Raw genomic sequence first — 25463 nt, forward strand, 5'->3', positions numbered from 1 at the left:
TCTTAATGAAACAACTTAATAAGTTAATTAAACAAAAGGATTACATGCATTAGTTAGTTTTCAAAGGAACCATTTTTGTTTTGAATGAAATCAACTTTTCTCAAATTCAGTCAACTCTAAAATTTAAGGCAGCGGAGACAATAACTTCCTTTAACTTCGACAACTCTTTCCTTTACAGTGCATCAGGGAAAGCGTTTTAACAAAGATGTTTGATTGATCAAACTTTGTTAATAAAAGTCGATACGTATCTAAGTGATGCCCAGCTGAACGCCAGGATGACCCAAAGTTTCCCCTGCAGACCTCAGCCCATAACATCACTCTGCACCTGCCAGCATTCTTCCCATCGCAATATGATCCCCTCTCACACCCACACACACATTAAACTTCACATGAAAGCAATCTTGATTCATTTGAAAGGGGTTATCTTCTTCCATTGCTCCATTGTACATGTTGTATGCTCGTGTCATCAGCCCACTGCAGCCATTACAATTCAGCCACTTGCCTAAATCACCTTGTGCTGCTTCCAACACAAATCACAAGAACAACATCATACCAAAAATGTCTTCCCTCCCTTTTTTACAGGTAAGATTGTTGTGATTAAATAGCACATATATACTCAGCCACATTATTCAAGGAACTGACAGGTAAACTGTGTTGAAAATATGTGGCAGCACCAAGTCAACTAGTTCTTCTTTGAGTTAATGTCCAGCAGGGGGAGCCAGGCTAGTTCTATCCTCCTGAAACAGAGGTATTAATACTGAGCTCAGCTAAGCAGCAGCTGGTTTCAGCTTCATAGTGAAAAGAGAACGCAACATAAACTAATTGTTAGTTTTTACTTTAGACATGAGGGCCAAAAACAGGCAATGTAGCAAATGATCAAAAGAGTCTCTCTAATGCATTTCCTCTTTTTCCTATTCATCCACATTTTTGGGTTATCTCCTCCTATTACCATAAAACACATTTAGGAACCTCTGCATAGACCACACTTGTCAGAATCTCCTCTTGAAGTATGTGTCGCCTTTTCTTACCGTCAAAATCAATCTTTCCATCTTTGTTTGTGTCAGCTTCCCCAAACATCTCATCAATATCTTCCTCTACCACCGGTTCTCCGGTCAGATGAAGAATATCTCCAAACTCCTCCCGGTCAACGAAACCATCTCCGTTCCTGTGAATTGAATGCTTCGTTAAATTCACTGTGTAAAATTCTGTCATGGTGTTAGAGTTTCTAAATGACAACAATCTTTCCTTAAGCATTTCTGTACTTAAGATTGTTGTCATTATCAGACAACATACATCTTTAAGACAACATGATTTACTGGTAAACCAGTAAAAGTACTGAAGAACAGCTTCATTCAAATAAGTAAAAGATAAATTATCATGCATCATTTTGTAAAGGTGTCATAGTAAATACTTGGGAAAACCCTTCTCCGGTTAAGGCATCTGGGAGCAAAGGAGCAACTTAAGTATTCCCTTTGTGGTGTTGTTTTTTTTTTTTTTACTGTATATATATATATATATAATATTCTATTATTAGTGCTGTGATATCAAGCCTTGCATAAAGTAATAAGTATTGTTTTCTCTGGAGGGAGGGAAGTTTATCCCATAGCTCACACTTATTTTTAGCTGACTCCTAAATGAGGTTGCTTCATTTAGCTTTCAGTGAGTTGTGAGGGGTGGAAGTATTGAGTCAGTTTTCTTATGAATCTGCCGCCCCCTAGTGGCAAAAATGGTCATTTCAGGCTCAAGCAGAAGTATTACTTGTATTTGCTCCAACAAATTAAGCGCTTGTAAATGTGAAGTTGTAATCAAATACAGAGACTGAATGTAGTATCAGATATGGACAAACAAAGCTTAGTTAACGGACATAAACATACACTTTCCAAGTGCTTGTTACGCTGGCTGTGAAAATTGTTGCCAAATTAGAATGTTTATTAATGTCTAAATTTAGTTCCAGCATTCAGGTCCAGCACAGCATGAACATCTTAAGTTTTGTACCAACATACTTGTCAAAAATGCGGAAACACTCCGAAAGCTCTTCTTCGCTCTTTCCAGCCTGGTCCTCCTTTAGCTGCTGCACCATCATGACCAAGAACTCCTCGAAGTCAATGGTACCACTGCCTGAGGAGGAGTACAAGTGAAGCAGGAGAGGTCAGGAATGATGGGAGAGGTGAGGTGATGGAAGGCATATGATGAAGCCAAAGCTGCTTGTTTTTGGTTTGTTTGTTGTAGTTTTATTTGAGGTCCAATACAACTAACCTTTGTTATTGGTAAATATAAAACCTAACAAACAAGGACTTTCTGCAATGCGTTTCAATGGATGTCTGGGCAGAGAATGTCCGAGTGTATGGGAATGACTATATGCACTGTGATTGGCTCATTGTGTTTGCCCTCAAACACATTGGGGTCAAGATGATGATGTCATCAGGGCAAAAGATGCACCTAATGATGTCACCACAGTTACCATGAGAGAGGATTGAGGGCCCATGTAATAGACTGAAAGCTCCTGTGAGTTTTTTTTTTTCAGTGGTAACAGATCGAAATGAATGCTGATGCACTTTTATAACACAAAAAATGGACTCTGCACTCAGTAAAAGACATGAAACTGTTACATAATGATCTCACCATCCTCATCCACCTCCTCAATAATGGCATCCAACTCCTCTCTCGACGGGTTCTGACCCAGCATCCTCATCACGGTACCCAACTCCTTGGTGCTGATGTCACCGCCACCGTCTGTGTCAAACATGTCGAATGCAGCTTTGAACTCTGGACAAGAGAAGGAAACAGTTCAGTTGTTTTGTGTGAGAACAAATCTTCAATACAAGAACTGTTTGTAATTATGCCATTTTCAACTACTTCTGAAGCCCAAACAGATTCAATTTGTTTTATTACAACCTGCAGGAGGTCGTGATGAAAGGCAGTGGCGGAAACTGACCTGCAATCATCTCCTCTGTCAGGAAGGAGCGGGCATCGCTTTGTGCGTCAGTGGGCTTTAAAGAGGTGAAAAAGAAAAAGGTAGGGAGGACGGAGGTTACCAAAAAGTAAGGTTACTATTTCCAGATATATATTCACCTTCAACCACAAAATAATGTCACTTAAGGTGTAAGTGATGATGGGCACATTACCAGAATAGGAGTTTATCAGTGATGTTGACAGCAGTTCAAAGTGTGAATAGCATTTTTAACATTCACACCATCACACACAAACACATTCAGCTACTGCTGACACACTTACACACAAGCATCTCATAAACTGCTTCTCCTTCACTCGTATGCTCCTGTTACTCAATACTCATACTCAAGCTCGGATTCTCCACAGAGCCAGACAAAGCCAAAAGGGAAACCCAAAACCAAAACTGAACTTTTAATAATGAAGAGACAGCCAAAGACGGGAAATATCCTGATGGATTAGAGTCTTTATCCTCAGTGGAAATTAGGGCCTGACTGACATTGAATTATTGGGACCGAAAATTCGATACAGATATATTGGTCAATGTGTTTCCGAGATCTTAGATAGATAGATATATAAATGTTTATTTTCTTATTGCCTTGATCCCTCCAAGGCAGTTAGCAAAACTTGGAAAATATATATAATGAAGAACAGATGGTGTCTCATGTTTATAGCTCACGTTTGACACTCTGGGGAGTGATATTTCTTGTTGTAATCCATATAGCGACCTCTGCTGGTGACAGCCAGAAAGAGAACGTCGCGTAATCCAAAGATACTCAGATGAAATGCTATTTAACTGCTGAATAATTCTTGTAATATCTGCACATGTTTGAGTTAACATTAGCCGATATCGATAGTCACGAGATATGCTTATATCAGCCAATATTATTGACTTGCCTATTAATCGGTTGGAAGCTCATGAAGGTTAGTATAACAAAAACAGGTTTTCCTCACATGTCCAACTTTTAATTAGCACAAAAACATTAGCAATTTTTAAGCCTCGGACATAAAATAAAAGCTGTTCTGATTTGATCCATGATGTTTTTCTTTCTAGTTCACATCTCTATGTAGATATAAACTCAATAACATATTTAACACATATTTTCCTGAATGATGGAACTTTCCCTTTTTGTATCTTCTTTCTTTTAGGATGCAGTTCAATCTAATCTAAGTTTTCTTTTTTTTTCTGAAACACCAAACACCAGGGTTCCCAGTATTTGACTAGATTGTTCTAGTTTTTCAAAAATATATTTTTTTATATCATCAAAGCATAACAGAGCACTTGAAGCCAATGATATTCCCATTTCATTTTCATATAGATCCCTGTTCCATGATATGTAAGACAGCTGGACCAAACAATGCCAATATGATGACGTATAAGCTCTTCCATTCGTTCCACTCATTAGTTCACTTCAGAGCTATATTTATGGTGAGACTTGGGAGAGGATTTGAAAGGGATTTTCTCAAGGTTAATTTCCAAACTTAGGACATTCAGGAAAGGCAGAATGTGGTCTCACTTTACTCAGCTGTGTGCTTTCTATCTTTAGTGTCGCTCCCTTCAATCTTAATATCAATGTTATTAAGTTTAAAGTTGCAAAGTGATGGAGCACATAACATGAAGATTTTTCAGGTTGTTAAACAGCAAAGAAGAGTTATAATCGGTAGTTAGCAGAAATCATAAAAGGAAAAATAGTATAGATTTCCCAAGTTTCCAAAAAATGAAAAGGATTTCCAAGAGATAAAACACAACTTTAAAGAGTCCATCTGATAATCCAGCTGTGTTACAGATGAGAACTTGCTGGATGACCGCGGTTGAGCAAAAGGAGTAAGTTTATCCTTCAAGTAAAAACCAATCCATCTTCTGTCATCAGTTTTTTATCCTCATGATAAAACAAAAGCAAATCCACAAAGATAAAATTAAGAAGATGTTGTTTCCCTTAAACCTCCATCTTTGTTTTCAGTTTCTTACCATGTTGGCCGGCTGTGCTGAACGACAGACACCAGGAGAAGTGACAAATGTCTCGGAAATAAAGTCTCCCTGCTATAAAGTCCAGGTAGCACTGTGTCTGCACTCCCCATATGTACCCTCTCATCCTGCCTGGATTTCACTGAAAATGATAAGGATTGGACAAGAGGCAGCCAATCAAAGCCAACTTTAGTGTGTGCCCTCTCACAATGTCCCGATGGACATCCCCTTGTTTGGCACACTGTCTAATCACCCATATTTAGAGAACAGACAGAGCTCAGTGACATTTGTCCACAAAAAAAATAAAACACATGGCTGGAGGTTATTTTGGCAGAGGATCAACTGGGCATTTCAGTGCAGATGGACACTTGATTTCACGTACTGGACAAGAACCAGAGGGTATGCACGCTCACACACAATCTCACACACCGATTAGCACCTCTCTGCATGCACAGATTCACAGTGTCGATTAACCATCTATCTGCCCTGTCTGCCTGTCCTCACTGCAGCTGACTTGCCCTTGTACTTATGACATCTGTAACTTAAGAGGTGTGCAAATACACTGGTGATCTGACACAGCTGTGTGCCATCTTCAACCACTTTCTCACTTCCCCCAACAAGTAAACACACAAAACACCCTTATAGCTACAAACTGGTAACCGAGATTAAGTAGTCAACCATTATAAGGCTGAATAAAGATCCAAAGTGAAGCTTGTAACCTCTGGTTTATTAGTAAAATATGATACAAGATCACTCTAAATCTTAAATATTGAAATCTTGATACATTAGTTTAATAAGAAAAAATAGGAATCCACTAGTTTTGCATTCAAGATCACACTAGCCAAGACCAAGTATACTCAAGACCGGACTGTTGTGAGACCAAGACAAGTGCAAGACATTTAGGGATCAAGCCCGGATCATGAGCAAGACCAAGGAAGTGTGTGACTGAAACATGAGCATAAATATCACAGAAAAATCATCAACTTGTGTGCAGTGGGAGTGTCACTCACTTCGACAGTAACACTGGGAAATGATAACATGATGATGTTATAAGCTCTGACAATGCTTTGGTCTGTTTTAGGCAAAAAAAAAAAAAAAAAAACGACCATTCATTTTTTTTCTGAAGAGGATTCTTTTGGATAACATTAAAACTCCTTTAATTTGGGCATCACTTGCCATCATACGCCTCAATGGCCATTTAGTATATGTTCATTTATAAAAAGGGAAATAAAATATAAAACATTTTGAAAGTTTTATCTTCTCATAAAAAACACTCTTTAAAAGGATGTTTTTGTTTTGTTTTGTGGAAAACAGGAACTGCATGGACGGTCAAACATGTTAGCATGCTGGTATTAGCACGAGACTCCAACATCCATTGTACTACTTCTTTTACGGTTGCTAAAAGCTTTGCTTGGCATTTTAGCATGTTTAAAAATACAGTGCTATTCTCAATTAGCAGGCTCCCTCCTGTTCAGCTCTCTCATAGATAGATAAAATCACATTAGTTGGACAAAAAAAGCCCTATTGAAAGAAAGTAGCAGTCATATCAACTAAATATGTTTTTTTTTTTACTTAACTAACATGTTAAGTAAAAAAAATGTTCAAATAAAGTCAAAATAATATGTAGTGCAAAAAGATGAAAATCATGAAATGACGTTTTACTTGTTTGCCTTCAAGGATGCTACAGCTGAAGATAGAAAAGAAATGTTGTAAGGAGAGAGTGGGGGTGACAGCAATGGGCCAAAGTTGGATTCAAACCCACAGTCGCTGCTACAAGGACTACATCCTTGGTACATCGGGCGCACAACATAACCACTAGGGCTAGGCTATCCCACGCCCAGGCATTTTATTTAATGCAGTATGTTTGTGCCAACAGTTGTTGGTAAATGCTATCTGTACCATTTCCTTTCCCTTGGCTATCATCACACACATGCTTTTCTCCCATTGGACGAAAACTCCTCCTCTCATCACCCTGCTGCTTTTCTTCTTGTCTTGATCCCTTCCATCTCCTCTTTCCATCTTAACCTGCTCTAACCCCTCCTAGTCATCTAGCCTGCCGTCTCCCGCAGGCCACAGTGTGAGTTCAGCTTTCATGCCGTCCAACTTATGTCACCAACTTCATTGAGTGCCTGTTTGGTGTCTGACTGACAGCACCAGCTGATGCTCTGCCCACCTCAAGGATTTCACAGAAGCCCTCCTTCTACACGTAGGTGTAAGAGAAAGAGAAGGAGTGAGATGATTTGGTTTTCAGAAGAAAGACTTTAGACCAACATGAAAAGAGAGTTTTAAAAGATAATTTGTTTCTCTCTCTTCTTGTTTTTACACCTTCTTTACTAAAGCCTCTTTCTATTCCTGGACATTCCCGAGGGGAGCAACTGAGCCCTCCAGACAAACAGTCCCTCTATAAGGCTGGAGGTATGCCATCACTCGTCTGCCTCAGTCCCTGCGCCCCTCTCCGACTCAGTGACACTCCTTTATGTCCTTTTCACTCAATACAGTGTGGTATACTGCTGAAACTTTAATCATATGCAGTTCTTGATGTAAAATATGTCTTATAAATACAAAATTCTGGACTTTGCCCAAATTAAGTGTACATCTTCAACCGTGAACCTTGACTGTGATTACCTCCTCTCTGTGGTTACATTATCTTCTCCAAACACTTTAATTTGACTGGATTACTTTCTATTTTAGTTTTTCTATCTCCAAAGAGCTTGTGACAAACTTTCTTCTGGCTTTGTGCGAGTCTAAAAATAAATAAGCCTTCTTTGAAAGACTTGCATTTGTACAATGTTCTTTAAATCTAATCAGGTCCAAACTAACATTGTTCCTGATCTCAGAAATGGGTCTCACAACTTTTAGTATATAAATCAACTGAGTTTTAACTGATCGATGATTAGAAAACTGTTTGCACACAACTATTTGTGTTGTGTCAACGTGTCTAATTCAGAACAAACAAATTGGCAAGTAAATTAAGTATTTAAAGGAGATTTCACACTGTTGCTGGCTAACAATGTTTTTTGTCAAAAGACACAAATAAAGAATGAATTACCATTGTGCAGACAGCAGGATGTTTGAGTGACTTTTTAGTGCCATCAAGAGGCACTGAAGGATATGTCAGGCAAAAGATTTATTAAAATGTTATTTAGCGCCATCCAGTGGCATGAAGTAGTTAGTAGTTAATTTCTGCATGTTTTGGTCTGGATTTAGCGCCTACAGAAACACAGTACATAATTCATTAAAGGCACAATCCACTTAGATCTTCTAGTTTACATAGAAGTCTTGTTGTGATACAGCCATTGTCATAATAATGTAAAGTGTGTAATAGTATAGTAACTGATTTTGTACAAACATAATAAACATTTTTTACGTCTCAGTCATTGGTCTTTGTTTGGTATCTTCTCTCGCTCTGTTTGGGCTGAGCACCAACTATCAGGAGATACAGTTCCATGTAGTAAATATTATAGGGGTGTTAGAGTTTTTGCTGTTGAGGTTTTCTTGGACTAACATTAGTGAAAGGCATGCAGACTACTGAACCTTCAATTACAATAGATTGATTTTATCTTGTGGTTGTCTCTTGGGGCTTTTATCATGGTAGGGCACCAGGTTATTGAAAACTTTAGTGTGAAAAATAAAGCGAATGCACAAGTATGTAAAACGGCAGTTCCTCAAGTGTCCACTATAGGCTCGCTGCAAAAGTCACAAAAAGGAAAAAACAACATGTGGCCCGAAAAAGCTTGTGTACATTGAAGCCTTGTGAAACATCTAGGGCTTTCTTTCTATTTGTCACCTTAAAGAATTCAAACTTTGCGGCATCATTCATAGCAAAAGCAGACATCTGGTTTAAAACTTAAATGTACAGCTTCAAAAATGGAAGCAGTAGTGGCACAATCCCTCACTGTTTACATTTTATAATTCTGCAATACAAGAAAAAGCTTTTTAGATTGAACGTTTTTCACATAACAAAATCATCAATGAATTAGTCAATACTGATAGTGCTCAGGCCAGGTTTGAGCCTGCCCAACTGAAATCTACTGGTAGATGACAGTATAGTAAATGAAATCACAAAAAGTGTTTCACTAAAGGGCCAGCAGAGAGCAGCAGACACACTTGAATAAGAAAAAGTGAGCCTGAGTATTTACAGAGTGTCTGACTAAACTTCCTCCCTATTAACTAATAAAAAGTAAAAATATACTATTCCTTATTTTGATACGGACCCTCGAAGTGACCTTTAGGTTCCCAGACTAGCCTTTAGAAAAGACTAATGAGTGGAAAAGATACAGCCTGACAGACTGGATGTCCATGATGCTTTGAAGCAGCTTGAAAGCACCCTGCTGTTCCTCTGCTGCTGCTTCTGATGGCCATGACCTCACACGGAAGGTCAAAAGGTCAGACAAAACAGGGCCATACATCTGAGGGCTGACCCATAGAGAGGACACAAGGTCAATGACAACAGTCAGGTGAACAAAACAGTGATCATTTATCATAACATGTGAAGAGAGCACAAATAGTTGGAGAGCATTGTCAATGGATAAAAGAGATAAACATGAAAACAACAATCTTAATTATCATTGAGTGACTTTTACTGACAGACTTTGGTTTTTAAAGCAATAATGCATGCAATGCTTAGCAGGGAAATTAAAGTGAGTGCTGTCAGATGTGGCTCCCTCGCAAGGTTTCCCACTGTCATTGTAAAATTTGCACATGTTGAGCCTCTGCTTTGTCTTAAAGTTGTCAGCCTTCAGGGGCCCCCTATTGGTCAGGGGCCCCAATCTGTTGCCTGCCTTGCCTGTTGACAAGCGGTGCCTCTGTTTACACCCTCATTCCTTTATGTTATGTTACCCCAAATCTCCTCCTTCCTCAATCCTGAATGATAGAGTATTCACAAACTTTAAACAAATTCAACTGAACAGTCTGCATGTGGTCGTGGAAAGATTTCTACCTTTGATGAAGCCTGTTCGTTTGAGGTGTAATATGAATGAATTAAACTTTTCCATTCTGTTAATTTCATGATTGGTGATGCTGTACTCCTAGAAATCTTATTTCTTTCAGGATAAATTAACTGGTGATGCACAGCAGAAGCAGCTTTTCAAGACCCTTGTTACCATCAAAAATAGTGATAACCATCCAACTCTGCTGATAATGTCCCGATTGTAGTAATTTTTGCTTTCAGGGAGAGTAATATTACCAGAAGAGTTTGTGGAGTCACAAAGTATGATTATTTTAAGAGATGAAGATCAACAAAGAAATTATAGGTGAAGTTGCACATGCTAGTTCAAATGTTTTAAGGTGAAAAAGCCACTTGAGGATGTACATTTGTTAGCCTTGACACATCCACCTGTCACCTCACATTATGTGAACAGAAACAGGAAAAACACATTGTATGTATCCGTGAGGTAAGAGTTTTTTAAGCTTTTTTTTTCATCGACCAATTCAGGACAATTAAGGTCATTTGTGTACTCTTGGCTTCACTATGGGTCTAACAGTTGAAAGAAAGATGGCCTTTTCCTCTCCCAATCCCCCCTCCTTATGTACTGCAGCTAAGTGGTTTCCAGATGTTAAGGGTTATTAAAGATTAGATATGAGAAGGTGCTTGGCTGGGGATCTGTATATCCAGACTAAATATTTGGCTCCAGCTGATAAGAAAAAAGGAAAATGCCAGGAGGGATTGAAAGTGGTTTGTAGAAAACAGGACGAATGACTTAATTTGAAATAAAGAGGAAAGACGTATCAGCTCGATGGAATGCAATTTATTTGTCTTATAAGGGCTCATTTGGAAAGAATGGTTATTGAGGATATGTGATGAGATCTATTTCTTACATGCAGGACCTGAGCAGTTTAAAGGTTTTTGTGTTTTCAATGATGAAAAGCAAGTTTCTCGATCCACTCATTTGCTTTCTTTTAAAAAAAACCTGATAATGTAACAAAGAGAGTTTTAATAGTCCTCCTTAAAACTGAGGAAAATAAGGGCACACTATTGTTTTTGGGGTGGATGTGGCTTAGTGGCAGAGTGGGTCAATTCTCAAGCAATCTTTTTGGCACCTTGATCCCAACAAATTTGTTCCATAGGACAAGATCTGTCACTCCAAAGCCCTTTACCCGCATATATTTGCCCTTTTCAGAGAACAATTCCACAACAGCCCAGCAACGTAAGCTTCGCAGATATCCAGTTAAACAGAGACAACTGGAAGGATGTGACCTCTCTGATGGAGAAACAAACCACTTGGGCAACTGGAGAGTTCAATGGTCCGAGTCTGGAGGGAGATGATCATGCAGCAGGACAGCATGAATCATTGTGGCAGCTAATTACCAGGGGGATGCTCGCGAATTCCCATTTGTACCTATAAGGCTGATCATTCTTGACTGTCTTACTGATGATTGAGGAGAACTAGGCAATCAAACTTTTGAAGCACACTTTGGAAATAGAGACACTTGCACATTAACCAGCTCAAAAAGGTGTTTGAGGGTTTAAAAAAAAATCTAGTCAGGTAGAAGAAACTGTCTATTCTAAACTGCTGCACATCGCAAAGTATGGAACACAAACAGATTATGAATATCTGTGCAGTTCACAGAGACATGGGCTGAATATCAAAGGATTATCAGGATGATAAAATTAAGATTATTAAAATTGGAGCTTTATACCACTAACTACAAGATAATCTGGGAAGATAATTCATTCATAGCAGCCTTGAGTCTGGAACAATTCTGTGATTGTCAAAAAAGAAGGAACTGGACCTCAAATTGGATCCTCCTTATCCTCTAGTCAGAACTAGATTTTAGAGAAACATGGTTGACCTATAGCCAGCTTTTTTTAAAATTCTTTCCATTTACTTGAAAAGAAAGTAACCCCTCTGAATGTGTGAAATTACATATCTATGATCTCTAGAATTTAAAACTAACAACAATCCCTAGTGCATTCTTCTTTTCCTTTCTGGTTAGTTTAGGTTGAGCTTGATGAGAATCTGAAAGAAACGGTTGAATTACTAGAAAAACAAGTCATACAAAAGTTAAATCTGCCACTTTGAAATCCCTGGTCATCATTCAATCTTAATCCTTTAACTCCTCTCTCGCTTCAGAGTCATGACATGATCAGTAAAATATAACATACCACCATATTTCACAGGGTTTAAATCTCTAAAAAGCTTAGTGCTGTCAGCAGCATGGCTGTGAAACTATCCCGTTAGTTTGCTCTTCAGGTGGTCTGTAGTTTGACAAAAAAAAGTGGACGACTCTAAACTGATCAATGCTTTCTTTTAAATACTTTAGAAAATAAAATGTTAACTGTGAAGAGTGCACGTCTTTCCAAAGTCGGGATAATTAATCCCTGACAGAATCATCAAAACAGAAAAGGATGTTATGCGAACACTAAGTCTGTGCAGGGACTCTTGCTACACCTCCAGAGACATTTTGAATCCCAACAATGGCAGTCAGATTGAACAGTTATCTCCACCTAACTTTAAACTACTAATGAGGTGGCAGTGGATCCGTCTGTTGTTCTCGGATTGGTAACCAGAGGCTGCCAGTTCAATTCCCAGTCCTGTTTAAGTGTGGAATATGCTACAGCTCCTTGAACACGGCGGGCACCAAATCCTCTACTGTTTGGGGTTTTAGGCCCTGTGCAGCCTCCTCAATCAAACATCACTCCATTAACTCATGTCTATCTGCCCTGTTAATCCTTCAGGATCTTTGTCTCTGTAAAGTGTGTCTTAAAATAGTGAAAGTTGAATCTTACTCCAAATTAATAAATATGTCCATTTAAAACTCAATTATTGGAAAAGAGGTGGAGCTGATGTTGGCCTAAAAGCCTCCAGGCTAACAGCTCATCCACCTGTCAGTCAACTCAACTACACACCCTATATTACTGTATGCAAATGAATGACCAACTGGATACAGGTGTTGACCGTTGACAGGAGAGTTTAAGTGTGGGAAGACAAGATGCTTTTAGTACATTTTCCAATAAATGTGATACTTGTTTTGTATACTCCAGTCAAGGACTTGGAGTATACAAGACTTGGAGAACAAGCATGACAATTTCCCCTCAATAAAGCACAATAACAAAAACCTTTTTGTATTTCATGAAATATTTTTGTATGGAGTGAAATGTTTTTTGAATTAAAATATTTGTACAGTTGACCTTAAGGGCCACTGTAGCCCTCCCCAGATATTTCAAGCTCCTCATCTCTGATGTCTGTAATTTTGAATGTTTGCATTTGTCACTGATAAATAGAACAAACATCCTACAAGCTGCAAGGTCTTGATTTACAAATCACTTTCTGAGTACCAACATTATGATCCAGTTTTACATTAACCACATTGTTACAATAGATGTGACAATAAAATTATATACCACCACAGTTACCACTATATTATGCCCCAACAGGCGTAATATAGGACCTTTAAAACTATGTGAACAACCTCACATGCCCTAAAGTTCCACCAACAGTCTAAAGTACAGATTTTATAACAACACTTGTGTAGGGCACACTGTGAATACTTTTTTCTGTTCTTTTTGATTTAGTCTTGCAGGATGCAAATAATCAGTCATGTTTCTGTGACACTGAAGGTTTCAGAGTTTGATTGTGAGTTTCACAGAACAATCATTTGCACAGGCCATGAAAAGGTCAATTGTCAGACTCTTGACACTTAAAGATGAACACACCTGTGTGTCTTTTGTTACGAGAATGAAGGGCGTCTCGGGGATGCTCATTCTCTAACACACAGTGGACACCTCGACTATGGAAACAAAGGCTGTCTGGCAGTGTAGAGTGTGGGCTTTCCTCCAGTCCGCAGTCAGCGGCGAGCTCCGACCGTCAGCTTTCTCACAAGCAGCCAGCACAAGTATACAGTCTCTTTCTCAAGTTTTGTTGTTTGTTTTCTTAGTTGGTCAATCAAAAGGATACTATAACGGGAGGACGTGGATGTCGGGGCTGCTCTCCCTTCACTCCAACTCTTTGTTGTTTTGATAAGAATATTATGTAATATATCTCAATTAAATATATCATATAGGAAACAAACACAGTAATGTTAACTGCACAGGTTTAACTTGTAATTATGTTTACTATTAGTCACATAGAGGCTGCTAAATCTTGTTTGGGGGATTATTGTATACAGAGGGGAGGGGGACAGCGGGGGTGTATTGTAACTAATGTCTTGTGTCCTGCCTGTCTGTATACTGCTACTGAATGCCTTGAATTTCCCTCGGGATCAATAAAGTATCCATCTATCTATCTATCTATCTATCTATCTATCTATCTATCTGAGAAGTGAAATAAAGTGTATATGATTTACTGAAAGTGTGCAATAATTATGTAAACAAAATTTATTGCATAAATTTAGGCACCCCAAAAGAAAAATTAACTAAATATTTTGTGCATCCTCCTTTTGCAGAAATAACAGTCTCTAAACGCTTCCAATTAGAGTCTGGATTCTTGTGGAAGGTATTTTAGACTATTATTCTTTACAAAACATCTCCAATTCAGTCAGGTTTGATGGTTTCTAAGCATGGACAGCCCGTTTAAATCACACCACAAATTTTCAATAATATTCAGGTCTGGGGACTGAGATGGCCATTCCAGACCATTTTATTTGTTCCTTTGCATGAATGCCCGAGTAGATTTCGAGCAATGTTTAGGGTTGGTGTCTTATTTAAAGATCCAGCCCTGGCGCAACTTCAACTTTGTCCCTGATTCCTGGATATTGTTTGACATTGAGTGGAATCCATGCGACCCTCAACTTCAACAAGATTCCCAGTCCCTGCACTGACCACACAGATCCACAACATGATGGAACCGGCACCAAATTTGACTGTAGGTAGCAAGTGTTTCTCTTGCTGTGTTCTTTTTCTGCCATGAATAACGTCCCTTGGTTTGCCCACATTACGACATTTTAGTTTCATCAGTCCACAGCACCTTATTCCAAAATGAAGATGACTTGTTCAAATGTGCTTTAGCAAAGAGAAAAGGCTTTTTATGCATTACTTACTTCCATACAGCATCTCCTTGTGTAATGTGCGCTGCTGAATAGTTGAACGATGCACAGTGATACCATCTGCAGCAAGATGATGTTGCAGGTCTGTGGAGATGGTCTGTTGGTTGGCTGTTCTCACCATCCTTCGCCTGTGCTTATCTGAGATTTTTCTTGGTCTGCCACTTACGGCCTTAACTAGAACTGTGCCTGTGCTCTTCCAGTTCCTCAAAATGTTTCTCACAGAAACTGAGAGCTTAAATTGTTGAAGTAGTTTTCTGTATCCTTCCCCTAAACCATGATGTTGAGCAATCACTGTTTTCAGGTAATTTGAGAGTTGTTTTGAGGCTCCCATGTTGCCACTCTTCAGAGAACATGCAAAGAGGAGAAACACTTACAATTTGCGTCCTTAAATACCCTTTCTCATGATTAGATTCACGTGTGTGGAACTGAAGGCTCACTGAGGCTACCAAACCAATTTTGAGTTCCAATAATTAATGCTAAAGGTCTTGAAATCAATGAAATGTCAAGGGTGCCTAAATTAATGCACATGCCTAATTTTGTTTACATAATTATTGCACACTTTCAGTAAATCATATACACTTTATTTCACTTCCCAAATATCACTGTGTTTGTTTCCTATATGATATAATGAACTGAGATTTCTTAACAAAACAACCAATGACTTATTAAGGAAAATCATGAAAATTTACAGGGGTGCCCAATCTTTTGCATACCACTGTATATCACCCTTCACACTGCACGTCTGTTTACATGTCTGCTTTCATCTGTTTACATGCATGTCCCTTTACATAGTACTCCGTCGCTCCAGAGTGAGAAATAGTTCAAGCAGACCTGACACCACAAAGTGTACGGTTATCCTTCGTAAGTGTTAATGATTAAGTTTTGGGTCTGCTTTCATCTGTTTACATGCATGTCCCTTTACATAGTACTCCGTCGCTGTCCTCTGAATTTAACTCTGTAACTTGTACTAACATCTAGACACTTTACTCTCTGCTGTTCCGTGTACCTAACTCTGTAATTTTGCATTTAAACTTTGTACTAACACTCTTGACACTTATTCTTCTTTGACACTTTATTCTTTGTTGACTCTTATCTTGGTTAAATGTTTTAGTATAGTTGCACTGTTGTTCATTTACTGTTCTGTGTGTCCTTAAATTGCCCCCTGGGGACAAATAAAGTTTTTTGAATTTGAATATCTGTGTGGGTACTTAATAAGCCCCACCCACTACCAGCCAGCCAAACCCAAAGAAAAAGAGGATGTCAAGTTTACTGAGAGACTTTAGAATCTAACACTATTTATTAAGTTTAGTTTGACCACTCAATGCTAAAGTTTGAACGTGGAATTTACCTGTATTCTGCTTTGAGCCGTTCCTTTAATAAATTATTACATTAAAAGATTGTATGCTTTATATGCTACTGTGTTATCTTGTGTTGTTCTTTTGTGTTACCACAGTTAGGACAGGCAGGAGGGAATCTTATTTTAGGTGGTCATGAGCAAAAATGTTTGGGAACCTCAATGATTACATAACAATACATGATTATAAACTTTCTAATTTGCAGAGATCATAAAAACTGTTCATTGATGAAGATGATAAAGACATGAGGAAGAAGAGGGAAGAGTTGTGCCAGGGCTAAGGTATGCACACACACTTGCACACACACGCCAGAAATACAAGACAGGTCAGGACAGTTCTTTTACCATAACTAAACTTTGATCAGACTATTCCCATAAAACTTTGAATGACTGAAAGGATTTTTTTAGTGACCTATTGCGAAGGCTTAAGCGTTTATTTGCCCATTTTCCATGTCAAGTGACACTTAGTTTATTATTAAACTTTCTGGTTTTGCAGACTTTGAAACAAGTCAAGGAGGAAGACGACAACATGCTGTGGATAGCTCCCTGCCTGTGTGTCAAACAGGGAAATACTAAGAATCCGACAGGCAAGGAGACTCTGCTACAACTTCGAGACTATCGATAAAGTAAAAAAGCTGGAAATTGTGTAATGTAACTTGTGTAACGTAACTGTTTAAAAGAAGAAAGAAGGCACTTCCCTAAAACTCAGTGACAAACAGAAAGATCACAGTGTCTCTAAAATCAACATGTTTGAGGAGCAGGCTGAGGAGCCGCCTAAGGCGAAAATAGACAAGTAAGTGAATATTATTTTTCATTACATTTTTTTTCTTCCGTTCTCTAAAATGGTGCTTAACATTTATTCGGTTCCTGTGTGTTAGCAGCAGTGCTATTTTTTGAAGTTATTTTCAAGGAGAATAAGAGATCATGAGAAGATAATATTTTAAATGCAATCATGAAGCGACAAAATATAAAGGAAGTTAGATCAGGTTTACTATGGTGACCGACAGGTGTACCAGCGCTCAGAAACAGCTGAAAAATATTGCATTAAAAAACACTACACATTCTAAAGGAAAATCAAATGACGAAGCCAGCCTTACTTTCGATCTCGTGGCCAAGTCAGTCGCACTTAAAATTCTAGTGTGCAAGTATTCTCGGCATTATGGTAAATGCGGAGAAACGGCTTGTCTTTTCTTCCTGTTTTCAAAATAAAGGTATTTAAAACAGTAAAATATGTATAGAACCTACATTTAAAAAAAAACAAAAAAACAACAACAACTAAATATTAGTGTTCCATGCGCCCGTGATGAATACAAAACACTTCAAGTACCTTTACTGCACCAGTGTACAAAAATACCAAAAGAAAAGTCCCAATATGCTTTGGTGATGTACTTGTTTCTGTCCATGCACATGCGTTCAAATCTTTTTCCTCCAGAGTGAGAAATAGTTCAAGCAGACCTGACACCACAAAGTGTACGGTTATCCTTCGTAAGTGTTAATGATTAAGTTTTGGGTATGCTCACCAGAATCTCTGTGCAAGTAGTCTCTGCAATCACATCCGCCTGAGTTGTGAACAATGTCATGACCAGCTCAACAGCCATGGCAAATAAGGGAAAGACACTTAATAACACAAATAACACTTAATTAAGACGTTTTATTTACAAAAGCAGAAATTAAATTGCATATTACATGAGGTTTGGATGTCAGTAGTGGAAGTTAAGTGGGTGTTTAAAAGATATACTGGCATGTGTTTGATGGAGAAGGACAAAGTAACTAAACGGGGTACATGGAGAAAGTTGGCAGCTTTTATAGATAATGTAATTATTCAGCCCAGATGCTCACAGCCAGGCTGATTTGACAGCCACGCCTACCAATTACAAGTAGCTTCAACCCCAGAGTAGATGAGATGAGATGAGATGAGATTCAACTTTATTGTCATTACACATGTACAAGTATAGTGCAACAAAATGAGGTTTGGCATCTCACCAGAAGTGCAAAAAAGCAGAAAGTGCAAGAGTTCGTGCTAAATATGTACAGTGATTATAACATTTACAGATGTGGTTAAAGAAAAGTGAATTATTAAGTATGTATGGCTGGATGGACTATTGGGATGCTATAAATATAAATAAATGCTATAAATATAAGTATATACAGAGGATTAAATATACAGGTTAAGGTGCAGAGAAAAGAGGGGGCGGAGTTTGAGAGAGAGACAGAGTTCAGAGTTCGGGGGGTAGAGTTCAGTAGGGAGACAGCTCTGGGGAAAAAGCTGTTCCTCAGTCTGCTGGTTCTGGTCCGGAGGCTTCTGAAGCGCCTACCGGAGGGCAGGAGGGTAAACAGTCTGTGGGCAGGGTGGGAGGAGTCTTTAAGGATGCCGTGAGCTCGCCGCAGACAGCGTTTCCTCTGGACATCCTCGATGGTGTCTCTTCAGTGTCCTCAGGAAAAAGAGACGTTGATGAGCCTTCTTCACCAGACTGGAGGTGTTAGTGGACCAGGATAGGTCCTCTGTGATGTGGGTCCCCAGGAACTTGAAACTGGAGACACGTTCAACAGCCATCCCGTTGATGTGAATGGGGTTGTGCATGCTTCCCTTTTCTCTCCTGAAGTCCACGATGAGCTCCTTTGTCTTGCTGGTGTTGAGAATCAGGTTGTTGTCAGCGCACCAGGTGGCCAGATGCTGTACCTCCTCCCTGTAGGCTGTGTCATCGTTGTTGCTGATGAGGCCAATCACCGCTGTATCGTCCGCAAACTTGATGATGGTGTTGGATCCATGTACCGGTCTGCAGTCGTGGGTGAAGAGGGAGTAGAGGAATGGGCTCAGCACACAGCCCTGTGGTACGCCTGTGTTGAGTGATCTGAGAGAGACGCTGGGCCTCGCGATGCGCTCACGCCGCCATCTTGGTCAGAGATGCAGAGTGCCATCACAACAAACACCACTGTTGCTGCACACCTCCAGATACCGCTCCTCTGCTTGAGCCCTCCACGTTGGCCCTGAATGAAAAGTTCAACTGCCCAAAACTAACCACTAAAGAAAACAAACATTTTTCAGGGACTGCAAAATGTATGCTGCAATGTTTCTTTATACCTGCTGTGAAATGTTATTTCACATACCAGAAAGGGTAGGCCTAAACTATTTTTGTGTGATTGGAATGAAGTCATGTCCATACAAATGTGACATTTCTTCTGCTGTACTGTCACCAGTGTGTCGTCTATGGTGCTAGTTCCTTAGAACGGCTACAGATGTTGACCGTTGACAGAAGAGTTTTAGTGTGGGAAGACAGGATGCTTTAAGGACATAAATAATTACATATTTGTACAGTTGACCATCAGGGCCACTGTGGCCCTCGTTATGCGCCAGAAGTTTCAAGCTCTTCCTCTCTCAAATCTGTGATTTTGAATTTCTGCATTTTATTTAGTTCTTTAGTATTTATTTTAAAATGACCTACTTCTAGTTCTATGAATGATCATGTTCTCTCTGCATGCTGTTATCACTGATAAACACAATAAACATCCTAAAAATATAACTGCAAGGTATTTATTTACAAAACCACTTTCCGAGTGCGAACTTTATGATGTAGTACATTAACCACATTGCTACAATAGATGTGACAGTAAAATGATTATAGCACCACTTGTGAGGAGCTCACACACTGAATACTTTTTTCTGTTCTTCTCGATTTAGTCTTGTAGGATGCAAATAATCAGTAATGTTTCTGTGAAACTGAAGGTTTCAGATTTTGATTGTGAGTTTGAAAGACCTATTAAAACATTTGCATATTTGTGCTTTTATTGTGTGTGTGTGTGTGTGTGTGTGCGTGCGTGCGTGCGTGTGTAGGGATTTTTTTTGGGGGGGTTATTTTTGATTGTTAATATCAAAACAGATTAAGACACAATGAGAACAGATTATTTTAAATGCAATCATGAAACAATAAAAAGGAAAGGAAGTTAAGAGTGTTTGGGTTTAATATGGTGACCGACAGGTGTAAGCGCTTTGCAACAGCTGAAACAAATTACATTAACATGAATGTACAGCATATTGAAAAACACTACACATTCAAAAGTTCATTCAAATGACCAAAACAAATGCAAAGTGCCTGGTCTCCCTCACTCTCTCCCGTCAATCATTAGTTATCCCACACAGGGCCTGTGAACTGTCCAATAATCTTCCTCTTTCCTTCAGTGATGGAGAATCAGGTTGACATATACGTTTACAATTTGGCATTGAAGAGTTTACAGTGACATAAGTGATTTGATTCGATTTCAATTTTTGGGGTCAATTTTTGATTCAGAATCTATTCTCGATTCAAAATCTTAATTTTAGGAAAGGTGAATTTTGGTAATATAATCAAATATATTTATACTTCAAAAGAAAGTTTTAAAATTAAATGAACTTACTGGAACAATTTTGTGTTCAAGATCACTTGTGCCAGAAAGACCAGACTCTCCATGTCCTAGTGGTGTGTCCATGAAAAGTGACCGGTCCAAGGATTTTCCTCCTACCTTCAGTGATGGAGAATCAGGGTGAGATATACGTTTACGATTTTGCATTGAAGAGTTTACAGACAGTAACATGAGTGTAATATTTTTCATTGTTAAAAATTGACTATTGGGTAAGATATTTAATCATGTTCCTCAATCAACAGAGAAGCTTTAAAGTTTGAAAAAGTCACAGATAGGATTCTATATAAAGACTGATTAAGAATCAAAGACCTGACTCTTCAACATAACATATCCATGAAAAGTAACTGATCAGAAGATGATCCTCTTAATTTTAGTGGAGGAGAATGTTGGTAAAATAATCAGACATATTTATTCTTCAATAAAAAGTTTGAAAACAAAATATAATTGGAACTATTTTGAGTTAAATGAGATCTATCCACATTCAAATACATAGGCTACATGTTAAGAAGTTGGATATCTATAATAAACCTCAGCAAAGTTTTTTTAAACACAAGAAACACAGCTGTTTGTGTCATCCTGGACATGGTTTCCTGCTGCTCTGAAAGAGATGTTGTGAGAACTTCGGGAGACGTGGCCAGAACCTGATTTCATGTTCTGATGACCTAATTAGAGCAAAGCATGGAGCAAAGCAGCTCTTTCAAGGACAGACCCACTCGGACACTTACTGAAAGTCTGCAAACAGAGCCGGCCAATTGGAGGAAAGTGGGCGTGAAGGGAGGGAGTCTTACAGAGACTATTGCGGCTATCTTGGCCTTTACAGGTCGTCACACCAAACAGGACTAAACACGGGACAAAAAGCTGTGACGCGCTTTCGTTATGAATGACTTTCAAATCAATATGCTTTTAGCCATTTATTCTTCCCAACGAAAAAAAAACAAGACACTATGACAGCAATTAGCCTACGTAAAATCAACTTGTGCAGTGTATGGAGGTCAACAGAAATGTTCCGCTCCCATGCTCACCCCCTCTCTCCATCTAAAACAAAAACCAGGTGAGCATGTGAGTGCAGCCCATGTAATCCTGGCAATCACCACAATGATTTCCGGTAAACACACCAATCACCAGAAACAACAAGATGGCAAACAATAAACACGTCAGTAAACAAACCATTAAACCAAACACACAACCAACTTACATTTATGACTCCTACAGAGACAGTAGCTGAAAAGAACTGTTTTAGGCAGAGGCTGAAATGAAGGGTCTGAGAGACAGTGTTTCACAAATAAGTACCTTTTTGAACTACAAATCTCACAACGGTATTTAATAGCTGACCAAGACTGACAGAATTAATTGTGAGAGTTTATATAATAGATATCCTTTAAAGAACACTTGACTGTGCCAGAAAGACCAGACACTATCACCCACTGGTGTTTCAGTGACTGCTCCAGGAATAAACCTCCCCACTTCATTTATGAAAGACCAATGTACGATTTTTTATGTTTCCTTCTTTGATCGAGATTCATTACAAGAAACTGAAATTACTGGAACAATTTTGTGTTCAAGATCACTTGTGCCAGAAAGACCAGACTCTCCATGTCCTAGTGGTGTGTCCATGAAAAGTGACCGGTCCAAGGATTTTCCTCCTTCCTTCAGTGATGGAGAATCAGGGTGAGATATACGTTTACAATTTGGCATTGAAGAGTTTACAGACAGTGACATAAGTGTTATCATTTTTTTGCTAAAAAGTTTACTGTTGGGTAAGATATTTAATCATATTCCTCAATCAACAGAGAAGCTTTAAAGTTTGAAAAAGTAACAGTCAGGAATCTGAATAAAAACTGACCTGACTCCCGTACAACCAGTAACATATCCATGAAAAGTAACTGATCAGAAGATGAATAGGGCTGGGAATCTTTGGGTGTCTCGGGATTTGATTCGATTTCAATTTTTGAGGTCACAATTTGATTCAGAATCTATTCTCGATTCAAAATCTTAATTTTAGCAAAGGTGAATTTTGGCAATATAATCAAATATATTTATACTTCAAAAGAAAGTTTAAAAATTAAATGAACTTACTGGAACAATTTTGTGTTCAAGATCACTTGTGCCAGAAAGACCAGACTCTCCATGTCCTAGTGGTGTGTCCATGAAAAGTGACCGGTCCAAGGATTTTCCTCCTTCCTTCAGTGATGGAGAATCAGGGTGAGATATACGTTTACGATTTTGCATTGAAGAGTTTACAGACAGTAACATAAGAGTAATATTTTTCGTTGTTAAAAATTGACTATTGGGTAAGATATTTAATCATGTTCCTCAATCAACAGAGAAGCTTTAAAGTTTGAAAAAGTCACAGATAGGATTCTATATAAAGACTGATTAAGAATCAAAGACCTGACTCCTTCAACATAACATATCCATGAAAAGTAACTGATCAGAAGATGATCCTCTTAATTTTAGTGGAGGAGAATGTTGGTAAAATAATCAGACACATTTATTCTTCAATAAAAAGTTTGAAAACAAAATATAATTGGAACTATTTTGAGTTAAATGAGATCTATCCACATTCAAATACATAGGCTACATGTTAAGAAGTTGGATATCTATAATAAACCTCAGCAAAGTTTTTTTAAACACAAGAAACACAGCTGTTTGTGTCATCCTGGACATGGTTTCCTGCTGCTCTGAAAGAGATGTTGTAAGAACTTCGGGAGACGTGGCCAGAACCTGATTTCATGTTCTGATGACCTAATTAGAGCAAAGCATGGAGCAAAGCAGCTCTTTCAAGGACAGAGAGTTTATATAATAGATATCCTTTAAAGAACACTTGACTGTGCCAGAAAGACCAGACACTATCACCCACTGGTGTTTCAGTGACTGCTCCAGGAATAAACCTCCCCACTTCATTTATGAAAGACCAATGTACGATTTTTTATGTTTCCTTCTTTGATCGAGATTCATTACAAGAAACTGAAATTACTGGAACAATTTTGTGTTCAAGATCACTTGTGCCAGAAAGACCAGACTCTCCATGTCCTAGTGGTGTGTCCATGAAAAGTGACCGGTCCAAGGATTTTCCTCCTTCCTTCAGTGATGGAGAATCAGGGTGAGATATACGTTTACAATTTGGCATTGAAGAGTTTACAGACAGTGACATAAGTGTAATCATTTTTTTGCTAAAAAGTTTACTGTTGGGTAAGATATTTAATCATATTCCTCAATCAACAGAGAAGCTTTAAAGTTTGAAAAAGTAACAGTCAGGAATCTGAATAAAAACTGACCTGACTCCCGTACAACCAGTAACATATCCATGAAAAGTAACTGATCAGAAGATGAATAGGGCTGGGAATCTTTGGGTGTCTCGGGATTTGATTCTTTTTTGAGTCACGATTCGATTCAGAATCAATTCCAAATGATTCTGGATTCATTGATCAATGAATTTAAGGTCTATTTATATATATGTATGTGTGTGTATATATATATATATATATATATATATATATATATATATATATATATATATATATATATATATATATATATATATATATATATGTATATATATATATATATATGTATATATATATATACTCATCGGTTTACTTCTTTGATAGAGATTCATTACAAGAAACTGAAATCACTGGAACAATTTTGTGTTCAAGATCACTTGTGCCAGAAAGACCAGACTCTCCATGTCCTAGTGGTGTGTCCATGAAAAGTGACCGGTCCAAGGATTTTCCTCCTTCCTTCAGTGATGGAGAATCAGGGTGAGATATACGTTTACGATTTTGCATTGAAGAGTTTACAGACAGTGACATAAGTGAATGAAGGAGGAGTGAAGTAGGATTTGAAACATTTTCAAATTTTTTTTGTTTGAGAATCATTCTAAGAAAATTGAATGGTTGAAAAAACTTGTTTGTGTTACAGACCACATGTGCCAAATAGATCAGACTCTCCATCTCCAAGTGAGAGTTCCTTTATATGTGAACGCTCTAAAGATGATCCTCCCAACTTGAATGAAGGAGGAGTGAGGTAGGATTTGAAAAAAATGTTTCCTTTTTTTGTTAGAGAATAATTTCTAAGAAAATGAAATGACATAATTTTGTGTCACAAAACACATGTGCCAAAAAGATCAGACTCTCCATCTCCAAGCGACATATCTACAAGTAGTGACCACTCCAATGATGATCCCATCGACTTTGATAAAAGCGGAGCATCTTCAAGTGGCAATTCGGACAGAAATAAAAAACGGAGTGGTAAGATATTTACATGAACCTGATTTTTTTTCTTTTGATACAGAAACATAATAAGAAATAGTGCCTTTTTACATGCTTATTGGCATCCAATTGTTCAGAAACCACTGATGGTGCCATTGAAGCCATTCACGGGAACTGTTGCATTCACTATGTCATGTCGCCACCTTCATTCCAGGTTAGGTCTATCCTGGTCCAACACAGTTGTGGCAGATAGCTGTTGAACATGTGTCTGGTTTGTCTCAAGGTTTTTGCCCGTTTAAAACCAGTGTTTCCTCTGCCAAGTGCTATTTGAGGTTTTGCTCTCTGATTTATGTGAGCTTTGGATAAAAGCGACAATGCAAGTGAATTGAAGAAATGTAGCATTGCATAGCAAAGTAAGTTCTTTGTAAATCATATAAAACAAAGTGCTTATTGATTGATAATCCACCCAAAATATCTATTACTTGAATAAAGACCAAAGATCATTACTGTCCAGTGAATACTGTTTCTGGTCACACTTTACAGTAAGGTAAAAAATTGTTGCATATTTAGCAGGAAACTAACGTCTTGGTAAGGACTA

The 25463-nt window shown here is 38.3% G+C and overlaps 1 protein-coding gene across 2 annotated transcripts in view; it reads right to left on the reverse strand.

Moving 5' to 3' along the window:
• LOC306833474 (uncharacterized protein) overlaps positions 1 to 25463 on the reverse strand; it is a 43667-nt gene that overhangs the window by 1441 nt on the left and 16763 nt on the right. For both annotated transcript variants that reach the window (XM_079358733.1, XM_079358732.1), the window contains exons 2-10: positions 24290 to 24394; positions 23629 to 23733; positions 22728 to 22832; positions 22194 to 22298; positions 20646 to 20750; positions 2936 to 2990; positions 2623 to 2766; positions 2004 to 2118; positions 1029 to 1165 (exon numbers count right to left, since the gene is read on the reverse strand). In XM_079358733.1, coding sequence (XP_079214859.1) covers positions 1029 to 1165; positions 2004 to 2118; positions 2623 to 2766; positions 2936 to 2990; positions 20646 to 20750; positions 22194 to 22298; positions 22728 to 22832; positions 23629 to 23733; positions 24290 to 24361 — 943 coding nt within the window. In that variant the 5' untranslated portion in view covers positions 24362 to 24394. The remainder of the gene's footprint in view (positions 1 to 1028; positions 1166 to 2003; positions 2119 to 2622; positions 2767 to 2935; positions 2991 to 20645; positions 20751 to 22193; positions 22299 to 22727; positions 22833 to 23628; positions 23734 to 24289; positions 24395 to 25463) is intronic.

Source organism: Symphodus melops (genome assembly GCF_947650265.1).
Source record: "Symphodus melops genome assembly, chromosome: 13".
NCBI lineage: Eukaryota > Metazoa > Chordata > Actinopteri > Labriformes > Labridae > Symphodus > Symphodus melops.